The 21816-nt window shown below is 42.0% G+C and overlaps 1 protein-coding gene, 1 long non-coding RNA gene and 1 other non-coding gene across 6 annotated transcripts in view; 2 read left to right on the top strand and 1 right to left on the bottom strand.

Moving 5' to 3' along the window:
• Positions 1-21816, bottom strand: part of DYM (dymeclin) — a 357699-nt gene that overhangs the window by 253169 nt on the left and 82714 nt on the right. For all 4 annotated transcript variants that reach the window (XM_086682934.1, XM_086682937.1, XM_086682936.1 and 1 more), the window contains one exon: positions 18552-18624. In XM_086682934.1, the coding sequence (XP_086539060.1) occupies positions 18552-18624 (73 nt within the window). The remainder of the gene's footprint in view (positions 1-18551; positions 18625-21816) is intronic.
• LOC147575616 (uncharacterized) overlaps positions 1-21816 on the top strand; it is a 41845-nt gene that overhangs the window by 7280 nt on the left and 12749 nt on the right. The window lies entirely within an intron of this gene.
• LOC112868496 (small nucleolar RNA SNORD69) lies at positions 1046-1111 on the top strand. The gene has a single exon (XR_003224313.1). It is a non-coding gene; the product is annotated as a small nucleolar RNA SNORD69 (small nucleolar RNA).

Genomic DNA, 21816 nt, shown 5'->3' on the forward strand with positions numbered 1-21816 from the left:
TGTGATATCCCTTTATGCTGTAGAAAGCAAAGTACCAGCAGGCATATGATGATATATAAACCCTCTTGTACTGCTGATAAAAATATTAACCAGAGAGGTCATCTTTAGAGAGCAACCCATGACCCAAATATGTATATATGCCAAAGAAAAATTCACAGCAACTGGCTGAGGACTGTGCTAGGCAAACTCTAAGACAACCCCCAATAATCCCTGCTTCCTGCTATTCATATAGCTCTTATGTACTGCCTCCCCTTGAGTATAGGCTGAATCTAATAACTCACTTTTAACCACTTTCAAGGGGCGATTATCTTACAAAGCAACTACAGCTTGTGCTGGGTACCCTCTCTTGCTTTTTTTTCCCTTTCTGTGGGAGAAGCTAACCACCCTGTTGTGAGCTGACATATGCAGACGTCTACCTGGCAAAGAACTAAGGGAGGCCTCCAGTCAACAGCCAGTGAAGATCTGAGGCCCTCAGTCCAGTTTCCCTAGAGGAACAGAATCCTGCCAACAGCAAATGAGAAATCAAGAAAGCACGTCTCTCCCTCCCTAGCTGAGGCTTCTGACGAGACCACAGCCCCACCAATAAGCTCAACTACAACCTCAAGAGGTATCTGAGTCAAGAGGCACCACGCCAGCTGTGCCTGCACTCCTGATCCTAACAAACTATGAAACAATTCATTGCTTGTGGTGTTGCAAAGTTGGAGAAAGCCCTGGTGTCCATCACTGAGGAACTGGGTAAGTAAAATGTGGTGGATACACACAATGAAAGTTTTAACAGCAGCAGACTAGATGTTCATTTAGTGTCACGGGTAACGTTTAAGAACAGTTCTGAGAGGAATAAGTAAACAGAATGAGTTCTGTAACAATTCTATTTATGTACATTAAAAATACATGTACATGTAACATTTAGTTGAGCATATACATATAAAAATAATGCATTAAACACATTTAAAATGGCTGTTTACGGGAAAGAAGAGCAGCACGGAATGGGGATAAATGGGAATAAATGAACAGATGAATATCAAATGGAGGGAGAGATGGACCTCACATGAAGCAGGGATGACAGCCTTGAACTGAAGAATGTGATCTATTCAACCCTATGCCTCATGTGTCCAAAATCAGGGACAGTGGGACAAAGGGGGGCATCAGAGGTTGGGAGACATACTGACATGGAAAAATACTTTGACCAACCCAGGAAGCAAAGAACATGCAATAAATTATCTAGCTAGAACATTATGAGGACCGCGATGAAAACACTAACAGGAATGGAAAAGAGCAACCAGACTTGAATGATACGGAACAAAATAAAACTAATAGCACTCAGTGACAGACGGTATGCTTAACGTGGGCAAAAAAGGCTAAGACTAATCAAAGAAGACAGGCTTATAGATTTAGAACTCATGGTGTATCAACCTAAATCAAGAACACTGCAAATGGACAATCACTTTACACATATTTACGTGTACTGAAAACATTCCCTTCTATTCCTAGTTTTCTAAGTTTTTTTTTTTTTCATGAATGGATGTTGAATTTAGTCAAATGCTTTTTCCACACTTACTGAGACACTCATATGGCTTTTCTAATTTATTCTGCCAACATGGCATATTATGTTGATGGATTTTCAAGTCTTAACAATATCACATTCGTCCGATAAGCCCCACTTGTTTATGATGCTATGCCCTTTATCATGTATTACTGGGTGCAATTTACTAATTTTTTTAAAAAATATGTTTCTCCTACATTGATAAGACATACTAGTCTGTAACTTTCTTTTTATGTAACGTTCGTTAGGTTTTAGTATCAGGGTTATGCTAGCCTTACAAAACACATTACTCATCTGCTTCTGGGACGTACTTTATTGAAATATTTGCCTCGCGACATAATATTGAGCAAAAATGGTAGAACGTTATGTATTATATGAATGAATATACATGCAGGTGCTAACAGGCAAAAAATAAAAAAAGCAATCTTGAGAGATGAGATTACAGGTGACTATTTTTATTATTTTTAATTTAAACTTTTTAAATAGGAAGAGCATGAAGAAAGTGAATATAAGAAATGTTTGCTCCCAAATGGCTGTGCCTACTGGGAAATTTCCTTGAGAAACAAAATCATAGTGATGATGGTCTGAGGATAATGTCTAACCTCATTTTAACCATAGGTCTTCTTAATGATACCCCTCTTACTTCACTGTGAGCAATCAAAGTAACAAAGCTTTGTAACTAGGGAAAAACAATTTAGCAGGAGAGTGCCTTAGTGCCCGTAGATTGCAATTGACAAACTAACAGACTGGGTGGTTCACAAAGCACAGAAATTTATTTCTCACAGTTCCAAAGGCCCAAATCAAGGCACCTGCAAATTCAGTGTCTGATAAGAGCTGGCTTTCTGTGTTCACAAACAGTGAGCTTTTTTTTTTTTTTTTTTGAACTTTTTTTATTCTTGTTTTTTAAGTAAGTTCCATGCCCAGCGTGGAGCCCAATATGGGGCTTGAACTCATGACCCTGAGATCAAGACCCGAGTTGAGATCAAGAGTCGGATGCTCAACTGACTGAGCCACCCAGGTGCCCCTGACAGTGAACATCATTTTGCTGTGTCATCACACAGTGGAAGGGGGACAAGGAAGCTTTCTTGGGTATCTTTTCCATGGGCACCAATCCCATTCATGAGGGCTCTGTCCGCATGACCTAATCATCCCCCCCAAATACCATCACCTTGTAGGTTAGGTTTCAACATAAGAATTTTGGAAGGACACAAGCATTCAGATCACAGCAATGAGTCAGCCACACTTGTATTACTTAGGGCTCTGCAGAGAAAGAGAATCAATAGTATAGGAATAGATATAGACAAAAAGAGATTTACTATGAAGGACTGACTCACACAATTATGGAAGTTGAGGGATCCATTACTTGCCATCTGCAAGGTGGACGCTCAGGAAAAGCCTGGTACAGTTCCAGTCCAAACCCAAAGGCCTGAGAACCAGAAAAACCCCAGGCTAAGTCAGAAGGCCCAAGAATCAGGAGGACCAATGTCTAAGGACAGGAGAAGATGGACATCTTGGCTAAAGCAAGAGAGTAAATTTATCTCTTTCCTCCACCTATGTGCTTTATCCATCCCTCAAAGGACTGGATGACACCAGCATGGGTGAGTATGATCTTCTTCACTAAGTCTACTGATTCTAATGCTAACTACTTCTGGAAACACACTCATGGATACACCCAGAAATAATGAAACCATGTCTGACCTCTAGGCACCCCTCAGCTCAGTTAAGCTGTCACACAAAATTAACCATCACACTTGCCAATCAAAGATGTAAGTTACACTTTTAAATACTGGCTGAGGGCACAGAGTCACAGATTCAGTCTCATTGAAGGCATATATTTTGTTGTTGTTGTTGAAAGCATATTTGAAAGACTTTGTACGTAGCAATTTTGTTCCTTCATAAGAAACAAACAGCATTCTAACACAGACACCTAGTTTTTAGTGACTATCCAAAGCAAATACACATTTCAGTAAAAACTTTTTACTCAAGATAAAGCTAGCACATACAGTATTTGCTATTCTGATTTCCAAAATAGCCTATAACTATGAGCCAAAACCAAGACTTCCCATATGTCAATACACCATTTACTATGAATAAAAATGTAAGATTTAGAGAACCAAAAGGAACTAATGCCTGAAAAGAAGGGCATCTAGCGTCTCTTTGTTTGCATAGACTAAAAAACAGTTCAAATACACTGTAGTCACTCAGATTTGATCATGATGGAGACCACAGTGATCTCTCTTGTGAGGCATCTACTGAAGAGCTGAGCAGCCACTTCTTATCTGTAAATCATTGTTATACAAGTTAAGAATGGGACTTCATCAGTACAATACCAAACACACAGTGGTACACGTACTGTCCAAACAACTGCACAGTCTGCTTTCAGAAGGAAAAATAACACCTGAATCTACACCTCAGACCCTATATACAAAAGAAATCCCAAACAGATCAGAAGATTAAATCTTAAAAAAAAAAAAAAAAAAAAAAAGAAAGAAAATCCTAGGGGCCAAGACGGGAGATTCTCTTAAAACATGCTTTAAAGAAGGCCTTTTGGTGCTTCTATTTTAGAGGGACAGACAAAAATGCTGTGCAGTAAATGAAAAGGTTGTGAATGCCATGAAGAAAGTAACGCATGAAGGTTGGATAAGGAGTACCTGGTTAGGGTGGTTGGAATAGTGAGGCTAAGCTGCTACTACAGAAGTCCAAAATGAGGTTTCAAACCAGATCAAAGCTCATTCCTCTGCCACTTAGCAGTCAGATCAAGCAGGATCTACTTAGTAAGATCACTCAAAGGCTCTGCCGGGAAGGAAGCTCTGTCACCCTTTGCATGTGCTTCCAAGTTTGTTCTGGTTACCATTTCCCACCAGAGAGAAGGGAGAAAAGTGCACTCCAAGGAGAGTCATTTCTTTTTAAATAACGTAAGAGCTGTATATATCAATTCCTCCGGTACACCCATAGCTAGCTGGCAAGCGAGCCTGAGAAACGCCATCTCTGCCTGGACAACCACTGCCCAGCCAAATGCTAATAAAGAGAAGAATGAATTTGAGGGACCACTGACAATCTACCACATATGTGTTACAATTTTAAGTAAGAAGACTCAACACGAAGCTGACTTTTGAGCAAAGACTTGAAAAAAGCAAGGAGGCACAGGAAGAGTCTGCCAGGGAGAGGGATAAGCGCATGCAAAGGCCCAGAGATAGGAACATGCCTAGCATATTTCAGGAACGCCAAAGAAGCCAGTGGGGCTACAATGAAATGTGCAAGAAGGCAAGTAGAAAGAGAAAGGGTCAAAAATGTTAACAATGAGCCAGTTTATACATCCGAAGGCCTAGAAGCTATCAACGATGGATGAATTAAGACTCTTAAAAGTCGTTTTTGAAAATTTACCACGTCAAAACAAAAGCGTGCTATAAGCAAATAAGTCAAGTCAAAAGGCAAATCTAGAGGGGCGCCTGGCTGGTTTGGTTGGTAGAACTTGCAACACTTGACCTCAAGGCTGTGGGTTCGAGCCCCACACAGGTGTAGAGATTACTTAAAAGATTCAAATCTTTGGGGCGCCTGGGTGGCGCAGTCGGTTAAGCGTCCGACTTCAGCCAGGTCACGATCTCGCGGTCCGTGAGTTCGAGCCCCGCGTCGGGCTCTGGGCTGATGGCTCAGAGCCTGGAGCCTGTTTCCGATTCTGTGTCTCCCTCTCTCTCTGCCCCTCCCCCGTTCATGCTCTGTCTCTCTCTGTCCCAAAAATAAATAAAACGTTGAAAAAAAAAAAAAAATTTAAAAAAAAAAAGATTCAAATCTTTAAAAAAAAAGAAAGGCAAATTTAGAAAAAAAAATACTTTAAATTCATATCACAAAGGGGTAATAGGAGTCCTATAATTAGATGGTAATGACAGTTTCACAACTTGTGTGAATTCACTAACGACCACCTAATAATACACTTTCGAGGGGTAAATCTGGGGGTATCTGAATATCCTCATAACAATAATGAGAAAGCTCTTTAAATGCTTGTGTACAAAAGCTGCCTGGATACGGTGCTACTGGAAAAAGAAGAAAGTTCAAAAGAGTATGTATAATTTCCCATCTTTTGTGTGACTGCAGGGAGATATAAGAATCTGTGCTCATAACTGCATATGCATCGCATGAACATCTTCGGGAAGGATACAGAAGAGACTAAGAACAGTGGTTACTTATGGAAGCAAACAGAACAGCTGGAGGGATGCGGAACCAGAAGAGGCAGTAGACTGTTCACTTAGGTATTTGGATATTTTAAAAATATGCTCTAAGATTAAATTAATCAAGAACTAAAAACAGAGGACTGTCATAAATGTTAAAATTAAACTTTCATTGATTCACATCTGCTGACATATTGAAATAAGAGCAAACAAAAACTTAAATCACATTGGGCTATGATGTAGAAGTCAGTGATCCAAAATTAGGAGACTTAGGGTCTGCCTCTAAGCTCTCTAGTAAACTCATTCTGTTAGCACCAGGTGTTGTATGGAAACCAATTTGACAATAAATTTCATAAAAAAAAAAAAAAACCTCATTCTGTTAATTTTAACAAATAATTCCTCTGGGTCTCAGCTTTCCTATTTTTAAATTTGTTTTTAATGTTCATTTATTTTTGAGAGAAGCAGAGACAGAGTGTGAGCAGGGGAGGGGCAGAGAGAAAGGGACACAGAATCCGGAGCAGCCTCCAGGCTCTGAGCAAGCTGTCAGCACAGAGCCTGACGCGGGGCTTGAACTCACAAAATGCAAGATCATGACGTGAGCTGAAGTCGGACGCTTAACCCACTGAGCCACCCAAGCACCCCTCAGCTTTCCTATTTTTAAATAAGTACTTTGGGCAAAATGATCTCTACTGTCATTTCTTGCTGTAACTTTCTATAATGCTCAAAAAAAGGAATTCAGGGCAATGTTAGATTTCTGTGAAAACAACATTTTAAATGTATTAATTGGCCTATCCTAAGTGCCAAATAATCAGGGAAAAGAGCCAGACAGGCCAATAGTACTTAAAAGAAACCAAAATGGTACCATGCTGAGTGTGGTGGTTTTTCAAAGATGAAAAATGTTTCAAGCTAACAGATCTTTCTTGTTTTAATGTCCTTGTATGATCTTCAGAAGATCTGCATCACACAATCGCCAAAACAAAGTCAACTTTAAAAAGCCAAAGTGTTGCTCTGGCTGCCATATTATCCCAAGAACTTTCCACCATCTGGGCTGGAAACGTCCTAAAACAAACTACTGTTGGAGCAAGTTATTAATTTCATGTGAAGAAAAAAAGGACAGGCGCCTTGACCTTGCACTGCTCTGCTAGGGCAGAGTGGAACACTTGGATAAAGACAAAAGCCTTCATGAAATGGGTGTTAGTGTTGGCTAAGGACAAAGTCAACGAATACGGAGGAGAAAAACATCCTCCTTTTTTACTTACTATTGGATAAGAAAACGGACAGTACTGTAAATGGAACATATGTTTAACAAAAACAACTGACAAATTCAAAGGACTGAGACCAAAATTTAGAATTATCACTGTCACGCCACCAAGGATACTGTGAAAGTAAAGTACGAGGAAAGACTAAGAAGGAGTGCAGTGTATCACAGATGCTGTCAGTAGTTTTGGGGCTGGTTTTAAAAGTGAACAAAATCAAATACACGGTAATACCTTTTGTTTATACAAATCTTAATAGCGGAACAGAAAGTGCCTGGAGACTAGGAGTCAAAAAAATCTGGATTCTAGTCTCAGAACTGTCACTCATTACCTTCATAAGCCACCTCACCTGTCGACTTCATCTTATGTAAAAATCAAGGGGGCAGATCAAATAAACTCAAATATCCATTCCATCTTTTCGTGGTTTCTTAAAGAGCCAGTGCTCTACATATAACAATGCATCAAACACATCAATAAAATATAGCCACATAACTTCTTGAAATGGTTATATGCATGTCCAGACTCCAATTATGCCAACTTAAAATGTTGCATTCATAAAACAAGAAACAGAGGAAAAAGAGTTCTCAGGAATTGAAAATGATTGCTAAACCATCTCACTCGTAATGAGAAAATACATGTAAGAATCACACTACGATTTCCATTTTTAATTTACAAAAAAGTTTATGCAATATTGGCAAGGCTCTGGTAAATGATTTTGGTGAGACTATAATTGGTATAATCTAGGGTGCCTGGGTGGCTCAGTTGAGCATCCAACTTCAGTTCAGGTCATTTTCTTGCAGTTGATGGGTTCGAGCCCCACACCAGGCTCTGTGCTGACAGCGTGGAGCCTGCTTGGGATTCTCTCTGTCCTCTCTCTCTCTCTGCCCCTTCCCCATGCTCTCCCTCTCTCTCTCAAAATAAATAAATAAATTTCAAAAAATAATAATTGATATCATCTCTTTAAGGGACAGTTTGGGTTTTTTAACCAAATTTATATTCTTATCAAATTTTAAAATGTACACACTTAATACCAATTCTAAAACTTATATGATGGCTATATCTGTACACATGCATGAAGTTAATTTATGTACATGTAGTATATCACAACAATGGAATATTATTTGGTGCTAAAAACGAATGAGCTATAAAGCCATGAACATGGAAGAACCTGAGATGAATACTGCTAACAAAGCTAACTGGAAAAGGCTACATACTGTACGGTTCCAACTGTATGACATTCTAGAAAAGGCACAACTAAGGAGACAGCAGAAGGATCAGTGGTGGCTACGGGATGAACAGGCAGAGCACAGAGGACTTTCAGGGTAGTGAGTCTACTCTTATAATACTATTAATGGTGGATCCAGGTCATTTCCCGTTTGGTAAAACCTATTCTACGTATGATGCATGAAGAGTGAACCCTAATATAAACCGTGACTTTGGGTGATAATGATGTGTCAATGTAGGTTCCTCGACTGCAGCAAATGTCCTACTCCGGGGTGGGATGTTGTAGGGGGGTAGGAGTGCTACACAAGTGCGGGGACAAGGATTAGATGGGAATTCCCTGTATTTTCTGCTCAATTTTGCTGTGAATCAAAAACTGCTCAGAAAACTAAAGCCTACTAATTCAAAGAAAAAGAAATAGCATTATTTAGAAATATATATACATAAAGGTATAATAACGGTAAAGATTTCTATAAACCACCCAAACAGTTAAACATCAAAAATGACTGTCTCTGGGGAGGAAAGAAATCAAAAGGATAGGACAAACAGCATTTGTTCTCATCATAAGCCCTCTGTGCTATCTGTTTTTTTCCAAAGCCATGAGCACACATGGATTACCATTAAAATAATTCCATCAGGGGCGCCTGCGTGGTTCAGTTGGTTAAGTGTCTGACTCTCGATTTCAGTTTAGGTCATGATCTCCCTCTCATTCATGTGTTCAAGCCCCGTGTTGGGTTCTGTGCTGCCACTGTGGAGCCTGCTTGGGATTCCTCTCTCTCTCCCTTTCTCTCTGCCCCTACCCTGCATGCATGCACACTCTCACTCTCTCTCAAAATAAATAAATTAAAAAATAAAATAAATAAAATAATTGCATCAGTATCAATGGCTAGTATTAAATATCCATGTGTAATGTAATCTGGATTATACATGTGTATAATATACATGTGTAATGTAATCTGGAAAAGAAATTACTCTGTCAAGAATTAACTTATGTAAGTGACACAAAATTAAAAAGAAAAAAATCAATTCTTTGCTTGAAGAATTAAACTTTGCAATTATTACTATCGAACTTCCTCATTCATACTTTGCTATCCATGTACTAATAACAGCAAGAGAAATTAACAAATGTATTCCGTGCCAGTCTTGGTTTTATGACAGTAAAAATTCTTTGAAGGCAGAGAGTCAGTGTTTTCAGGGCCACCTAAGAATCCTGCAAACTGACCTTAGGAAATGCATATCCCTTCTACTCCAGAGACATCATATAGAAGATGAAAGGGCTAGGCTAAAGAAAAGCTGAATTCTCGTTCTAAAAATCCAACGATTATCTGGCTCATAACCTGCAAGCAAAATATGCAAACAGGCAAAATGATAGCCGGGATTCAGGACCCCACTTCTGCTGCTGCTAATCTTTCCCACCAAAGGCCAGGTTGGCACCAGTCCTCCCGGGCAGCCAAACACGACAGAAACTCCCTTCAGTTCCCACATGATTCAGCCTTGTTCTCTGCAATCTCAGACATCATGTGCCCTCTGCCCACTATACTTGTTGGTGACCCAGTGCTGCTCCTTTTCACTGAGAAGTCTAAAATAGGAAAATTAACTCAGAGAGCAAATGTATTCAGTGTTTTTCTTGAGTACTCAGGATGCATAAGACAATACACTTTTATAATCCTAAAGCATTTTAAAATGTACAAAAGCATCTTCAAATGCACTGCTCTGGCAACACAGTAGGCAGTGAGAACACCAGGCAGACCTCATCTGGGTTCAGGGGCTCCCTCTCAGCCTCTGGCCACTCCACTGAATCTAAGGACATGATGTACAGCTTGGCTTTTCCTCCAACAGCCACAGGAGTTGATCGCCAAACTCATGCACTTCAATTTCCTTATCTAAAATGCTGAACAGCTGAACTAGATGTCTTCAAATGTCTTTTCCAAGTATCAATTTCTGGTCTGATCTATTACCCCTAACTTTAAAATGAGAATACTGAGACGTGGAGGACATCGCCTGTTAGCAGAAGAGTTGGGATTCAAGCCCGATCTTCTGGATTCAGAATTAGTAATGTCTTTTCCTTACCACACAGTATGTCCTATACTTCTTAACAATCAGTTGTGCAATTATGAGCAATCTGAGCACATAACTTATAAAATCAACATGATTTGTGGTACTGGAGGTGTTTTAGTCAGACTTCCATCAACATGGTAGACCTCTACATATTTTTTAAAAATTTAGCTGAGAACCTCCCTCCTCGCCACACCAGACTTCAGTAAACATGGTCAAGGTTTGGATAGTTTTTAAGAACTTAACTGAGATCCCCCCCCTCCTCACCACACCAGAAATCAATTTTCAAACTAAAAAGCTGTTGTGAACTTAATATGTAATACCGTCTTGGCATATGAAAATGCTATCACCTTTAATTCGGAGCACGTAATGACAAAAATCCCTAATTCAATCAGAAAGCCATACTAGGCATTTCCCTACAGCACCTACAACTTGAACACGGACTTGCTCTTTCAGCTACCTGCTCTGCTGAGGCTGGATCTGGAGAAGGGTTTAGGTGTTAACATGCGGGGCTTCTACAAAAAGGCATTTTGTCGATAGTCTAGCCCTTCACTGCCAGCAATGGGTTCTCTAGTTCCCTCACTGTCCCCATCAACTGTAGACTTCATAAAGTAACTGTTCATGGTTTTTCACACTCTCAAACCTTCTCAATGGTAGCACCAAAGTTTTCGAATTTTCCCATTTTCCACAGGATAACATCTAAGCCAATATCATTAGTTTATGGGTCAAATAAATATGCATTTCATATCATTTTATTACATTTTGGAAACCCTATGGATAAAGTGATTTAACAAATAAGATTCTTATTCAGTTGCATCCCTTCCCAAACACTTCCAGAATGGATTTTAGAAAAACAGCTCTAAAAGTACCTTCTTTTACATCTTAATAAACAGAGAACTCTAAACATAGTCAAATCGTCAGTCTTTCTAAAATTCAAGTCTTTGCCCCATCAAACAACACAGTCCATCCTTAATCTCCCACAAACCCTCTGCTCTAATCAAGCTAGCGGACTTATGAGGACGCCTGGGTGGCTCAGTAGGTTGGATGTCCAACTCTTGATCTCAGCTCAGGTCATGACCCCAGGGTCGTGGGATTGAGCCCCATGTTGGGCTCCACACTGAGCATGAAGCCCCCTTGGGAGTCAGTCAGTCTCTCTCTCTCTCTGCCCCCTCCCCCACTTGAGCTCTCTCTTGCTCTTTTTAAAAACAAAACAAAACAAAAAACTAATGCACTTATGATTCCTCAAATTCATTATTTACACTCAAGAGGCCCTGGGCCGGCTCCTCTCTGGCTCTTCGATGGCCGAGCCACTGCTAATCACAACAGCCCCAGTGACTAGCACTCAGCACTGCTCCTCCTCCTGGGCAATCTTTCTACGTACTTATCCATCTCCAAGCTCTTCAGAAACCACACCTTTCTTTGTCCAGGGCCTAGTAAAGTATAGACACACGGCATATTCCCAATACAGGTTTTTGAGAATGAACTTAATGAAAGAGAGATTATTATACTGTAAAGGGATAATCTGAGGACTACTGAGATATAAAGTTGACTGTCCCTAAACTCAATGGTCTCAGACCACTCAGCATTTATAACTAATCTACCATTTCCTTAAATACTGTCAGACGTTATTTCTCCGCGTTTCTGTTTCTATAGCCCCCTTCTACTACTAACGTCTATAGGACACCTAGTTTCTATAATACAACGTACCATCTGCAAAGGGCTTTGAGCCACTGCATTTGCCATGGAATGTGCCTTAGCACAATACTGTCTGCATACAGACTAGATGAGGACAAACAAAATGCTTTCAGCACACTGGACAGGTTGTGCCCCTACTATCTCAGCCATTTGACAAATATTTGCTGAGAGCCTACCATGTGCCGAATGGCCTGAACACTAATGGTAACAACAATGAGCAAAGCAAACGCAGGCACAGGAACAGTCCTGGTTTTCACGGAGCGTTCCTCCTAATCTTATTTGAGGGAAACAAGCAAGAAGAGTAATAGCTAATATGGAAAGTAGTGGTAAGTGTCGAGTAGAGACAAAAAACAAAGCATGACGACAGAACAGAGAATGAGAGGGGTCCTATTTCAGGGTGGTCAGAGCAGCTGCTTCTAAGAAGCAGGCCTCCTCGGAGCAGAAGGAAGCATGATGGTGAGGACACGAGCCACGCGGGTACCTGAGGGGGCATGTTCAAGGCAGAAGAAGAAAAGAGGGCAAAGGCCCTGGAGACAGGGAGTGGGCTGGCACGTCCTAAATTAGCAAGGACACCTGTGTGGCTGAAACTGAATGAGTGACACGGATGAGGTCAGCGGAGAGCGTCAGCACCCCCCGTACTCGAGCGGTAGGCAAAGTCACACTGCACGAGTAGAGACACCCAGAAAAAGGCAATCGATTAGGGGTATCTCATCTAAAAGAAGAATGTTCTTAGATTAAATCATAACTGGAAAATCTGCAAATCGGGGCCAGGCTGAGAATTAAACAGCCCTAGTCCTCAACGAGTTCACAGGTTGATAAAGAGAACACAGAAATGGATCTCAGAAGAAGAGGCTGTACCTCCGACCTGGGGCCGGTGGGATGGCCCACTTGGAGCCAACCTCACAGGGACCTGTATGGAGTGGTAGCCGTAGAGAAGGGTAGGACCCATGGTTGACAAGAGCATCATCATATACAGCTAAGAGGGATGGCTTTCACAAAAACAACACCAAAGACAGACAAAAAGACAGACAAGTTAAGAAATCCAATTCAAGGGGTGCCTGGGTGGCTATGTCAGCTAAGAATCGGACTCCTGATTTCAGGGCAGGATCGCACGAGGAGCCCCGCGTCCGGCTCTGCGTTGCCAGATTCTTGGGATTCTCTCTCTCCCCCTCTCTCTCTGTCTCTCCCCTGCACGCGCACTCTCTCAAAATAAATAAATAAACCTTAAAAAGAAGAAACCCACTTCAAGTTCTCCAAATAACTTCTATTTCATAATAAGATAGCCTCACGAGCAAACCTAAGTATTGGGCCCATCCTGTGTCAGATGTTACGTTACTGCTCTGCTGCTGGGGCCCTTCCAAAGCTCAACCACTGGGCTGCGTCACTCGGGTCTCATTCAACCCCCAACAGAAACACCGCGAGGACCGATTCACAAACTCTAAGTGTTACGCGTTCAACTCTGTCATGCCAAACCATTTCTTGTATTACACCCTCTATTCATGTCTTGAGGAAAATACCTTCATCTTACTTAAGTTATTCCTTCCCAGTCACTTCCTTGAGATCACAGAGAAGGCAGAGCAAAGCACAGGCTTTTACTGAATTCTAGTGGGATCTACCCAATATACACTGAAAAATGCCAAGTCATGACCCTGTGAACGACTTAGTCTTTATTTGAAATATATAAATGCTCAGAGGTATGGAGTAAAGAACGGATTCCTGGAAGATGTGCTATTTTAATCAGGCTTTGAAGATTAGCATCTCATAGAATTATTATTTTACCAAAATATCCAACTATCAGAGAAGCAGTTTCCACTAACTCCTTACAAGTCAATCTTTATTACAAGTGAATTCCCACAAACTCTGGGAGTTTATCTAAACTACTACAGTTGATCCTGATCTCTTAATAATAAATAACCAGTTTTTTTTTTTTAATTTTTCTGATTATTTCTTTTTGAAGGAGAGCGAGTCAGAGCATGAGCAGGGGAGGAGCAGAGAGAAAGGGAGACACAGAGTCCCAGTTGTAAGTTGCCCTCGGTGGTTGCTAACACACTGCATTCCTCATGGGGCACCTGGGTGGCTCCGTCGGTTAAGAATCCGACAGCTCAGGTCTTGATCTCACAGTTCCTGAATTCGAGTCCCACATGGAGTGAGCTCGAGCCCTGCTTTGGGTGAACTTGAGCCCTGCTTCAGGTAAAACATGAGCTGGGTGAGCCCACTTCTCTCTCTCGCTCTTTCTCTCGCTGTCTCTCGCTCTCTGCCCCTTGTGGGATTCTCTCCCTCTGCCTCTCTCTCTGCCCATCGCTTACGCCCTCTCTCTCTCTCGAAACAAACCAACCAACAAACAAAACACTGCCTTCCTCCTGCTCTCGCCTGCTGGCACCGCACTGGCATGTTAAACATGACAAGTTACATTGAGGCTGGGGATGGTCAGGTGTAAGAGCATCCCCACTTTTCAAGTTAATATTCCCCCTTAAGTCAGAAGTGGATCCACCACACTGCACTACGGTTATAGTAGTTGAACCATTTAAAATAGTAGTTTGGTTTCACATGGAAACCGTTACTAAGACAAACCTTCTTGTAGAATGAAGTTCCAAGAACATTAAATCATCAGAAATTGTTTCAGCAGCTGGTTAAAGCTGAGTGTACATAATATAAGACATCTGGTTGTCTGTGCATTTTCAGTTCATTTAAAAAAGTATAAACACATTAAAACACCGAAATGTTTGATATATTGCAACACTGTCTGCTTGCTCCTCAAGGGTGTTTAAGTGGCTGGTCTATTCATTGCATTCAAGGCTTATTTGCCAGCTAAAGAGATTTATTTATATTTCCATCCACCCTAACTTCACCAAGACATTTTATTAACAAAGGAGGAAAAAAAAAAAAAGAATGTACTCACTGAGGATATATCTTAAATTGCTGGTATTCGATAATGACATATGCATAATAGAGATGAAACTTTTAAAAATTAAGTCAAGGAGCACCTGGGTGGCTCAGTCGGTTAAGCGTCCGACTCTTGGTTTCGGCCCACGTCATGATCTGATAGTTCATGAGATCGAGCCCCGCATAGGGCTCTGTGCTGACAGTGAGAAGCCTGCTTAAGATTCTCTCTCTCCCTCTCTCTCTGCCCCTCCCCTGCTCATGCTCGCTTGCTCTCTCTCTCTCTCCCTCTCTCAAAATACATTTTAAAAAAACATTGAAAAAAACTAAGAACACACGAAATATCGCACGTGCTAGGACAAGTAGATAGTAGACGATACAGGTGTTCCCCTTCCCACGTTTGACCATATGTAACAGAAACCTGACCACGGTGGCTTAACCAAAATAAGTGTTTATTTTTGTCACTTCAGAAGAAATCCTAAGATAAGCCACCCAGGGCTGGTGTAATAGTTCCATAGTAACATTCATATCCCAGGCTCCTGGGACACTATTCTTCGCAGGTGGCACTCACCATAATGGTTTCAGGACGACCCAAGCACCGCCTCCGCATCCCAGGGAGGGAGAGATGGGTAACGGACAAGCTGAAGGCCTGCCCCCCTCCCCCCCCCAAAACAATACTGGCCATCTGTTAGAAAAAGGGCAAGAAGGGCCATCAGAAGTGCAAGGAACTGTGTCGCTCACAGAGTTCAACTTCCACAGGACCTTGTCCCCTGTACCCTTCCCCACCCGGCGATTCCTCAGTTGCCTCAGCCCCACCTTCCAAGCTGCACATCATCAGACCAAGTCCCGACAGGGTTTGGTAGTTGTCGTTTCTAAATCCAGATTACAATTCTGGATGCTGGACCTGTGCACAACAGAGGCCGGGAACCCGTTTTCTCACAAACACCTGGTCCTTCCTGTTTGGGCCACAGGCAAGCAGCACACAGGTCCAATGATATCACCACGTTAACTGAGATTTTGTCCTCATCAATCTCAAAATCTTTGTCTTTATTTAAAAAATAATTCCAGGGCGCCTGGGTGGTGCAGTCGGTTAAGCGTCCGACTTCAGCCAGGTCACGATCTCGCGGTCCGTGAGTTCGAGCCCCGTGTCAGGCTCTGGGCTGATGGCTCAGAGCCTGGAGCCTGTTTCCGATTCTGTGTCTCCCTCTCTCTCTGCCCCTCCCCCGTTCATGCTCTGTCTCTCTCTGTCCCAAAAATAAATAAACGTGGAAAAAAAAAATTTTTTTGTTTTTAAAAAATAAAAAATAATTCCTGGGGCGCACCTGGGTGGCTCACTTGGCTAAGTGTCTGACTCTTGATTTGGGCTCAGGTCATGATCTCACGGTTGTGAGACTGAGCCCTGTATAGGGCTCTGCACTGGGCATAGAGCCTGCTTAAGATTCTCCCTGTCTCTCCCTCTGCCCCTCCCCTATTTGAGCGGTCTCTCTCTCTCTCTCTCTCTAAGTAAATAAATAAATAAATCCTTTAAGTGCGCCTGGCTGGCTTGTTTAGTAGAGCATGCAACTCTTGATCTCAGAGTTGTTAAGTCTGAGCTCCATGTTGGGTATAGAGATTACTTTAAAATCTTTAGGGGCACCTGGATGGTTAAGTGTCTGGTTCTTGATTTCAGTTCAGGTCTTGATCTCACGGTGGTGAGTTCAAGCCCCACACTGGGTTCCATGCTGGGCATGAAGCATACTTAAAAAAATTAAAAAATAAAAAATAAAAATAAAAAAAATTTTTTTTAAATAATAATTCTTTTAAAATATGCATTCTTGGGGCACCTGGGTAGCTCATATTGAGCTTTGGACTTCAGCTCATGTCATGATCTCGCGGTTTGCAAGTTCGAGCCCCGCATCAGGCTCCGTGCTGACAGTGTGGAGCCTGCTTGGGATTCTCCCTCTCTCTCTCTCTCTCTCTCTCTCTCCCTCCCTCTGTCTCAAAAAAAAAAAAAAATTAATGAAAAAGACTGCATTCTCAATGGGGTGATATCACCCGCAAGAGAGTGAAAACTCATTCTTCAGGGGTGAAAAAACTTCATAGATATTATAATGGTTTGTGGCCCTCCAAAGGGCCACAGTACATAAAGATACATTCAGTCTATCTGGGGTATTCAAATTTCATTTGTGGTGAGAGGCAATTTAAAAAATGTCTAAAAAGGCCTTAGAGAGACAACTTTTTTTTAAACAAAAGTTGAGAGTAACTGCTTTAAAAGTAACATTTTATAGCATACAAGAATTGCATTCGGCTGTAGTGACAGAAATCCAGTTACAATAAACAAGTATTTTTCTCACATGAGAAGGGGGTGAAAGTGGCAAGGGGGCACTGGTAGTTGATGACTTTGCTTCAGCAGCTCAATGATGTCAAAGTAGAATTTTCTGTGGGTCTCCTGACTCATGCAAAGATGGCCACACAATTCAAATTACCTGGTCCCACATTCCAGATAGCAGGAAAAAAGAGCTGTCAAGAAAAAGATACATCTCCTAGCTGAGGCAGGTGCCCTTTAAAAAGCTTTACCCAGAAGTTTTTTGGGTTTTTTTAAAAAAAATTTTTTTAACATTTATTCATTTTTGAGAGTGAGACAGCACGTGAGCGGGGGACAGGTAGAGAGAGAGAGGAAGACACAGAATCCGAGGCAGGCTCCAGGCTCTGAGCTGTCAGCACAGAGCCCGACGCGGGGCTCGAACCCATGTACCATGAGATCCTGACCTGAGCCAAAGTTGGACGCTCAACCGACTGAGCCATCCAGGTGCCCCTACCCAGAAGTTTTACTGGAAGATGTCCCCTTACATCTCAGGGATGACACCTATCTTCAAAAAAGGCTAGAAATGGAAATCCAACCTCTCCAAAAGAGGTCAGGAAGTAAGGAAGAAGGGGAGGATGCTGGGTGGCTAACTAGCTGCCTCTACCACATACGGATTAGAGTCTCTCTTACATCCTACTTACAGAGCTCTGTAAGATATCGCTACGGAGATTAATTCTGTGCCTACCATTTGCTCAATATTCCTAAAGGTCAGTTTATTTTCCCCTGAACATAAAATTCTTATTTTGAAAATGCAGAGTGAGAGTATAAATATTAGGCAAAAGATACAGATGAACTCCATGGATATACACAGAGACATACATAAAACGCATACATAACAATACTACACCAGAGGGGCACCTGAGTGGCTCCGTCAGTTAAGTGTCCAACTTTTGACTCGGCTCAGATCAGATCTCATAGCTGTGAGATCGAGCCCTGATTCGGGCTCCTCACTGGGCGTGAAGCCTGCTTAAGATTCTCTCTCCCTCTTTTTTTTTTAATTTTTTTTTTTTTAACGTTTATTTATTTTTGAGACAGAGAGAGACAGAGCATGAACAGGGGAGGGTCAGAGAGAGAGGGAGACACAAAATCTGAAACAGGCTCCAGGCTCTGAGCTGTCAGCACAGAGCCCGATGCGGGGCTCGAACTCACAGACCGCAAGACCATGACCTGAGCTGAAGTCGGACGCTTAACCTACTGAGCCACCCAGGTGCCCCTCTCTCTCCCTCTTCTTATGCATCCCTGTCCCACTCGCTAGTGTGCACAGGCGTGCTCTCTCAAACAAAAGCAAAACCAAAACCCACACCAGGACCCACAAACTCTTTGACGTGATCAATTACCATCTTCAATATACAAAAGAAGATAAAACAAATCCCGGCTGAGCCAGAACTTACAAGAGTGGAATATCAGTGATTAACTGCATCAAACAACAGAGCAATTCTTCCAAAAGATCTTCAGAGTCAGAACCTGGTAAGACACATAAATGGTTTTTTAACAAAGCGTAAAACAGAATTGAGCTTTTAGTTCAGTCTTCATTTCTAATAAGAATAACAACAGTTATGATTACACAAAGTCAGATGCTGTATGTTGACCTCTAATAAAATCCGAACCATGAGCAAGTTAGCACATACTACGATCTTCATCTAGTATAGGAATTTTGAACGTTAGCTATTAAGTATGTAACTTTTAACACATCAAAGTCTCTTATGGTTCTGTAGGGTAGCAGTTTTCAAATCTCTTATTTTACACCATGTTGTTTCATATAAAATCTTACACTACAGTGAAATATATAAAATAGACCAAAAAATCAAGCTGCTCTAGCTACTTTGTTTGCATCATGAGTAGAATACCTATACTTCTTCCCCCCAGTAAACACGTGACCAAACGCTGGATCTCCTTGATGGGCCCCAGAGCACCGTTCTGAACCCGTGGGGCTCCACAGATCACAGACCGAAACCCACCAAGAGGCCAACCACCCCTTTACAAGTAAAGCGCCAAAGGTAAAATGGCTTTCCTGAGTCCCAGAGGAAGTGGCAATGGTAGGATGCAAAAGAAGCATCCAGAAGAAATGCTCCTCTGTCCCAAACTGCTCTAAGCGACCATCTCATTTCCAAAGTCAATCAAATCAGCAGCTCACGTGACTTCTGGCTGTGGATGCTACTGACACCTACTCCTTCACAGAATTCTTTCCCCCCTCAGGTCCTACGACACCTGATTTCCAATCTAGTTCTTTTTCTATTCGTTCTCAGGATCCACTTCCTTAGCATTTCTGTGGACTACTGCGGTGTTACTGGCTTCCTCTCTTCCGGCTCCCTATGTCCTCCTTCATCAACCATCACTTACACACGGGTGATTCCTACACCTGCACTTCTCCTCTTGGCCTCGCCACTGAACTGCTTATCTCTACATCCAATGGCTTACTGGCCATCTCCACCTAGATGCTTCAGTAGTACCCCAACTCCGTGTGTTCAAACCTGACCCCATCGTTCCCAATCCACCTATTCTTTCTACTTTCTTCTGGTGACTGCATCAAGAAGCCAGGGCCAAACCCAGACTATGCTCCCGTAGCTTTCTTAACCAATCTCTACGTCCACTCTAGGCAGGCACAGCCTACCTCTCTGACGGTTCCTCTTTTCTGCACTCCTCGTCAGGCTTCTGTTACTTCATCACCTCAGCTCAGTTAAACCAGCTCACTAAACTCAAACTCACTCCTGATCTTCTTTCAACTCCCACCTTCAATTTTCCTCCTCTCCAACCCAGACTCCAGCCTGCTGCCAGACAGAGCTAACCCAACTCCTTCCTTTCTCTCTCCTGGCTTACTTCCTTTCAACTACTTTAAGCTGAACACGAGGCATGAGAAAACACTCCACGTGCAAAAGTACCGCATGCCAGACGCTTCAAGACACGGGCCCTGTACCCCTTTCTACCATGACCCCTCCCCATTATTCACAATTTATACTCCAACAACAACACAACTTATATTCAGACCAAATCGGCTACCTGCAACACGCCATTTCATGCCTCCTCAACAACATTCCCTCTGCCGAGCCTGCCCTCCGACGATAAAAACCTGACTTTTTTAAGGGCCAATTTTTAACCATCTGGATCCTCCACGGCCTTCCTCTCCTCCATAAAACCCAACTCTCCTGCCTCACTCTGAGTAAAAATAATCATCTACAAAGCACCTTGCCTCATGCATGGGTCTTTCACTGCATGTGTTGGTTACATTATGCCCTGATTCCTGCCTCTATGTGGGAAGGCTCCTCCTGGACTCTGTGACTTCTCGAGGATGAGGACTGACAAAGAGCTTCACACACACACCATGTACACTAAAGACATGTCTGCTGAACTAAATTAACCCAGGCGTCTAGGAGAAACTAGTGGTTATTTCTGAGGCATCAGCGCACTTGGAGCTTCAAAGTTTAGCAATTCTTTTTCCTAGACCACCATATGACCTGGTACTCAGAAATTATGAAGAAATTCCTTCCTGCCTTGCTACAAACACAACTGGAACAGTAACCCTCTGAGAGGTAAATGCAGAACTTGAAGAAAATACTAAATCACACTGACCACAACGATCAGTGCTAAAAAGAACACACAGCAAGAATCAAGTTCAACAACTACCTTAAATCTATTCGAGCAGTGCCAGGCTTAGCTCAACTAGTGAAGAAAGTAAAATTTGGAGATATGTAACACTGGTCTCTGAGGCTGCACCACAAAAAGTACACATAACTAAAATCCTTCTCATTGCAAAAGCCGTCCAACATAACCCAAGTGAGCCAATAACCTACTCCAAGTTGATTTGCTGGCATACAATCTATACCCAATTCAAGCTTGCTGGAATGTCATTTGCTGGCTCATCCTACAGAACGGAGTGACACAGACCCAAGTAAGGACATTTAAAATCAATCATTGATTCCCTGAAGAACATTTCAGACCAAATCAGCAGGCCACTCGAACGGTGTCCCCTGTTCAGCCAAGTAGTCAGCAGTCTGTTAATTACAGAATGTGAGGGAACAAATGCTGAGGACCCACACATGGTTGGATTTTTTCCTTTCAGGGGTATAAACACATCTCATTCTCAACTCTTAACACCCTGAGGAGGACTTTGTATTCTATGTCACGTGCCATCCAAATCCTGACTTCGGCCAAGATTACAGCGTAGGTCAATTAAGGAGTCTATTCACAGCTTTGTCATCAACCTACCAATGAAAATGACGATAAATACATTTCATGCAAGTGAAATGTACCATTTCAAGGCCAAAACTCTAACAGAAGACAAGAATAAGCAATTTCCAGGTGAAATCTCAGAAAACTTCCACTTCCTAAAACAAAATATCCCTACAGAATACCATATTCTTATGTCTGGGACTAATCTAGAAGCAGATAATTGTGTATCAAGTGAAGATGGACAAGATCTGACTGCTTACCAGATCTGATGTCCAAGCAGTGTTTCTATCACTCAGCTTTCATTTGAGGCCAAATATCTTCCTTAGTGCCAATAAAAACAAGTAGATATAAACTCACCTGCCAAAAATTATAGTAACACTCATGCATTTCTCACAGGAAAGAGAATCTAGAAAGCCCTTGAAATCTTCAAGTCAGTGGCAAAGTAAATTGAAGTTCTATGAGCGAAGGACTTTGAAGAGATTCAGTGTG

The sequence above is a fragment of the Puma concolor genome, chromosome D3 (genome assembly GCF_028749965.1).
Source record: "Puma concolor isolate L17-30 chromosome D3, mPumCon1.1.hap2, whole genome shotgun sequence".
Lineage (NCBI taxonomy): Eukaryota > Metazoa > Chordata > Mammalia > Carnivora > Felidae > Puma > Puma concolor.